The sequence below is a fragment of the Haliotis rubra genome, unplaced genomic scaffold, assembly GCF_003918875.1.
Source record: "Haliotis rubra isolate DU_JTF1 unplaced genomic scaffold, ASM391887v1 Scf539, whole genome shotgun sequence".
Classification (NCBI taxonomy): domain Eukaryota; kingdom Metazoa; phylum Mollusca; class Gastropoda; order Lepetellida; family Haliotidae; genus Haliotis; species Haliotis rubra.
In genome coordinates, this window is record NW_025767234.1 from 670460 (window position 1) to 676642 (window position 6183).

General features: G+C 41.4%; 1 protein-coding gene across 1 annotated transcript; it reads right to left on the reverse strand.

The window, feature by feature from the left end:
• Positions 1–3302: 3302 nt before the first annotated feature.
• On the reverse strand, positions 3303–4544 carry LOC124253316. The gene has a single exon (XM_046687063.1). The coding sequence runs from the start codon at positions 4539–4541 to the stop codon at positions 3468–3470; it is 1074 nt and encodes a 357-aa protein (XP_046543019.1). The 5' UTR covers positions 4542–4544; the 3' UTR covers positions 3303–3467.
• Positions 4545–6183: the final 1639 nt, after the last annotated feature.

The window sequence follows — 6183 nt, forward strand, 5'->3', positions numbered from 1 at the left end:
GTACCGTGTATATGTACCGTAAAAATATAATTTTTTTTGCGTAATATAAGCATAAAGCATTTTGCAATACAGATAAACAGGTGTTTACTGTGAAGCAATATTGACGGCGATATTCAAATTCGGATTGATATCTGAGGTTAAATGAGGCCGAAATTCTCCAAAGGAATGAAATGGCTAACAGGATCGGGTGGTCAGGCTCGCTGACTTCGTTGACACATGTCATCGTATCCCAACTGCACATGATTTTGATTACTTGATTGTCAGGTCCAAATGCCATCATTTACAGACCCCCGCCATATGACTGGAATATCGTTGAGTGTGGTGTTAAACAAACAAGCAAACAAAGTGTTACAAAATGTTCCAGAAGCGAAACGTGTATCTGAAGGGTCATCTCTCATTGCAATTTCTGTCATCTCATATTAATAGCAATGCCAACATTGTTTCGATCATCTTTTACAGCTTGAGTGCCCAGTCTGGGCCTATTTTGGAAGCTTGACTACTGTCATTCTATAAACATTACTTTATTGTTGTAACAGGTGTTTCTATTTTGCATGGCCATTTTGCATCTTTAGCGCTTGTCTGCCATTGTAATTCCTTTGCAGTACCGTGTATTGATATGTAAACATATACATCTCTGCACAACCAAATATTAATTGCAATATGTCATTGATTTCAGACATGATCTCGTTCATAGTTCATCCCAGTGTAGAAACCTTCTTTTTTCGTAATATCAGCATAAAGCATTTTGCATGAGACGTTTCACATGCACATGAAGCACGCGAGGAAGATGGCGCCCTCATTACAGATAAACAGATGTTTACTGTGAAGCAATATTGACGGCGATATTCAAATTGATATCTGAAGTAAAAGGAGGCCGAAATTGTCCAAAGGAATGAAATGGCAAACCATTGGCATAGAACCGGGATCTCTTGTCGGGCTATAGGCAGACAGTTGAATACCAGCCATACAACTGTTAGCAGACAGACGGCGACAGAGAAAATCAGATGCCAGGGAAGACATGGCTCTTGTCAGGATGGCTGACACAATCCGTTCATCAGCAGTGTTCAGTCACGGAACCAATGGCGGCCACACCAGAGAGTCTCCCCAAGAACTGGGCGAAGACGTCTCCGTGCTGCTGGTCTGAGGGCTAGACGTCCTGTTCGAAGACCCTTACTGACCCCTAGACACAAACACGATAGTCTAAATTGGTGCATGGCAAGGCAGAACTGGAACATGAGGTCATGGCGCCGCATTCACTGGTCCGACGAAAGTCGGGCCTTGCCGCACGTCACTGATGGTCGTGCGATGGTAAAGCGGTCACTGGGAAATATCCAGGAAGAAGTCCTTTTTGGCTTAGGTAGCGTCATGGAGTGGGTCTACTGTTCGTTTTTGTTTTGTTACTTTAAACTGGATTTGTTTGTTAATCATTCATGGGAATCTTGGGACAGCGGTACCAAAATGAAATCCTGAATCAACATGTGGTGCCTAATTTTGACAACCCTGTTCTTGCCAGTCGCCCACTATTCATGGATGACAGTGCCCGACTCTGCTGCGCACGCGCAGTTCACCAGCTCCTTCAAGACAATGCAATTGAAACGATGCCATGGCCAGCTCGACGACCAGACCTGAATCCCCTGGAGCATGTGTGGGACATTATGGGACGCAAGACAAACTGAGAGATCCTCCCATTAACAATCTGCAAGATTTATCTCAGGATTTAGCGGAGGAGTGACGCACGATACCATATGAGGACATTCAGAAGATTCATCGAGAGCATGAGACGAAGTGTCAGAGACACCATTGCTGCCAGAGGAAGATACACAAGATACTGAAGAGACTTCACTTTGGAAAACTGTAATGTGTCTGATGTTTGTTTGTTGCAGAAAAATTCTGCTGCCGCCATGTTGAGCCTCTTTAGGACAATACTTTTGCGTCATTTGATTCAATGGGTTTTTATGGTCATTAAATGATGCCGCTCAAAACATCGTTGTATCAGCTTTTTAGCGTGAAATGTCCCATAAAATACTCAAGGAAGACAAGGTCTAGGTAAAGAATCCATTGTAGAAACGCTGCTTACGATTATATATTTCATAGTGAGCTATATGTAACGCAACCTTTCTATACAGTGGACTGTGCATGACTTCTGCTGAGGTGTATAGTTGCTTTTCGGATTCATTTGTCATTTTGCTGCTAGTCTCCCGGATGGAGCCGTACGTCTCCACAACTTAGTGTGCCTGTCTTCCGGATGGAAAGACGTACCTGGACAGTCGGAAACAATATGTTTTCACGTGTTTCTTATGTCAGCTTCTACACACTGTTTGGTAACTACAGAATTCATGATCTCCCTTTTTAATGCTTCCAAACAGACGCTCTCAATGTAGAAACAGTGGCAGAGAAGAGAGGAGGCGGAAGAAGACAATGATTCCTGAGTTGGTGAACTAAGATCGAAGTCAGATAGCTTGGCGAGGTTTAAACTTTCGGTTCACAGAGGAACACATGGCAACAGCCAGTCGGATGCCTATATTGTAAATATACATGTAAAGGTAGCTGTTTACACATTCCCTTAACAATAGCTAGCTAAGTCTGTTTATACACACAATACATTCTGTATGAGTAGAACCTTTCACGCGTAACGTCTCTTGCACATAAACAACAAATTGAATAACAAGCTTTTTATTTGACATTCCCGGATCACCAGACTGCACCTTTAACTGCTTTCAAATTGCTTTGTCAAGTGTTTTTCTTCACTGTCCTCTTGACAATCAACACACATGTGGTTCATGAATATCTCAGGCGTATTGATCATGTATGCAGGATCTTGTTTGAACAGTTGGTGCGTATTTCAGATGCATTGGAGGTGTAATGCTATTCAGATACACATTTTAACAGGCGCGAGATTTCATTTCCTATTGTTATTTAAACTGCCGTCCAAAAGAAAGTTATCAGTTTTAAAGTAACTGTATACAAAACAATAATGTTGGTACAGGTTTGAACCCAAGCAGAAGACATTCGCCAAAACGCAACATTGTTATGATAACAACACAGCTGCTCGAAAACCTCGGACGAATCGTGAATTCTACAAAACGCGATAAACGTAATTGTGGGGAATTGGTCCAAATGCACGTGTATGATTGTGTCATACATACTGATGTTGGACAGAGCAAGCATGCAGCTTAAAAATAATTTCCGTTTGTAAAACAATTATCATAAATCTCATTTACGTCTTCGTTTCTATTTTGTGATCAAATGAAGAATGACTTTCTTTTACCTAGTAGTTTATTTATCTATGTATCTACATGAAATGTAATTCAACATGATAGTCATAATTCAATATTACTGAAGAATATAACATATAAATGAATCATGAGTATCGCAGAGTTCGGTAATGAATTATTGTCCACAGACGCCACACAGAAGAAACCAGGGTAAATACACATCTGGTAATGGATGCCAGTGTCTCAAAGTATTTACGTTGTTGGATGCTCCAAAACCTTCTGACACCATTCCTGTGGTACGACACGTTGGATACAATTGTTCTCATTAATACGGTAGGACTCTGGACCATCACTGTCGAAGAACGCAACTCCACTGAAGTAAGGCACATATACCTCAAGAACATATATGTCTTCATGACGTTCCACTTTGTGGAACGTAAACTTCAGAGATTGTGTGATCCCATCTCGGTGAACAGTGGCCCTCTTCGGCGTCAGAAACAAAACCCTCGAAGCAATTTGGTACTGTAATTCTGACTTGAGAGTCTCATGAAGCTCCTTCTTCAGTTCAAATCCTTCCATGGATAACTTTCGTGAGTTGTAGGTGCGCATTGTTTGATCTTGTTCAGCAATTCCTAGGAAATAATACCCGCCCCCTTTCTGGTTTGCAAAGGATGAGATGTATTCCCTCAGACGAAGTTTGTCCACGATGTAGGGTGCCCAATCACTTCTCGCCACCTGGCCGGCATGTGGGAAGGATTTTAGTTGCACGTTGCTGGCCTCTTGTAGTCCATGAAGTGACTTCTCCTCATACTCTCCACCTGATCTGTCTTTACTCAGGATGTAACGCATGTTCAAAACTGTGGGTCTAGCAAAACCTTTGTTGAGGTTGATGTGTGTGTTGTAGTTTACGGTAGATATAGTTGATGAAGAGTTGCATGTGATCGAGAGGCAGTTGGGTTCTCCTTTCAGCCAATCTCTGAAGTAACTATCATGGAATAAGACTCCATCCTCAATTAGTTCATTTAGCCTATCATCAATCAGTTCGTCAACTAGTGCAAGAGACCTGTCGCTGTCATCCATATGTGTAAAATTTATCAGCAAGATGCCACCGTTTGAGTTTCTAAGCGCACAAATATGTTCAAAAATACGCTCTTTTTCCTTGTTTTTTCTGTCAGTCTTTTCCTGTTTATCTTTGTTTTTGGGTACACTTTGTTCATGTTCATGTTCCTTGTTTTTGTCCATTTTGCTTTTCTTGGACGAGCTTGCCTTTGTTCCCACGGAATCTTTATCCTTTGGCGGACAGATGCTTCTGATGTCAACATGCATCGATAGGACGACACGCTGTGATGTCTCCATACCACTTACAATGGTCTTGCATTTTGAACAGTCTGAAAAATCCACATCCAGAGTTTAGCTGGACTCGGTCATCTGAACTTTTCTCAAATGGTCGCATTAAATATATTATCCTTCATATGTGCTTCTCGATGAACATATAGTGTGTTTTCAATATTACTCAGTAATACATATATGTGTACATTTCACTAGCCACTCGTTACTAAAAGATTCACCGTTTGCCGGTAAGACTTCTGTCCGTATCACCCCCTCCTCACTCTTAAAGAAATATACATTATTTAAATTTTGGATGGGGATATGGAAGGAAGTCTTTCCTTTTTAAGAGATTCCATTCTTATTTTTACCTTCGTCATTTGTGCCATGTCCACTGTCCTTGGGGGTAGAAGGCTTTGGACTCTCATGAAGTTGTTTCTCATCACCACCCTCACGTTTTCTCTTCGTACCACGTTCAGAGGAACAGCTCATAGTGACGGCATACACGTATGTCTGGATACGCTGAAACTCCAGCGGGTACCTGCTCTACACAGTCACTTAACAGCTGACGATGAACTGATTTCTCATACACCGGAGAGTACATGTAGTTCGTATACACGGTGGAGTTTGTCAGTGTGCTTTCCTGAGTGGTTCCTATTTGTGTTGATTTCAGTGACTGGCTGTAACTCGGCTCTAGCGTGACCACATGATATATAACCTGGGTGCAGTGTTCAAGGACACACTTGATTTGTATAACGTGGGTCTCAATACATGCTTTTAGAAACTTGGAGGCAATTATTTCTTTTGTAGCCTAGCGCTTTAAGCTCCAACGAACACATTCATGGTCATTACCTCGTCTGTAATCTAGATCTAAATTCTAGAATGACAAAGGTCGTGTATCACATGTCTGTATTTACGCATTTCGTTTCACTCTGTACGACAATGCATTGAGTAATGAAATGTTTACTGGGGTACAGTTGGACCAGATGCTTAAGGTGTCGCAATTCACGATGTACATTTGTGTACGTTAGGCTTGGAAGTAACTATTGGGTTTGAATCCCAATTTCGACCAATTTATTTGTTTTGTTCCGACGGCTCCAGATAGGTAGTTAGGCTTTTCCTCTCACACTAAGCTTATACACTGTGATGTAGTTGTTGTCGCTGCTCACCCGTGAAGATCCATGTTAGAATTGATTTTCAATAACCCATGCTTCTCGTGTGGTGTTAAACCCAACTCTCTCTCACTCATTCGGGTCCACATTTAACATCATTGTGAAAGAGTGTGTGTATCGCTACGCATCTAGGCATAACAACGCTTGCGACTACTGTACATGGAAAGAACACTACAGTTGACAAGAGAGATGGTAACTCTAAATCCATTGATTAACGCACATATTTTCACTAATTTGCCTTTCCTTTTTCCTAGCGGAACGTGTTTGGGCACGACGAAAGTGGTTAGGCTCAAAATGTAATAGTCGTCCATGATATTCAGCTACTGTCAAAAGCCTGTGTCCGATGCCTGTAAATAAATATCACGTTTCACGCACTAATATGTACAAATCAATTAGTTTTATTTTAAAACTGGATTTGTTCAGAATTTCCCGAATCGACCAATTTATGAGGACAAAGACAACAGAAGGAA

Excerpts from the sequence above, each read along its gene's own strand:
- LOC124253316 (XM_046687063.1), bottom strand. The coding sequence starts at position 4,541 with ATGCATGTTGACATCAGAAGCATCTGTCCGCCAAAGGATAAAGATTCC.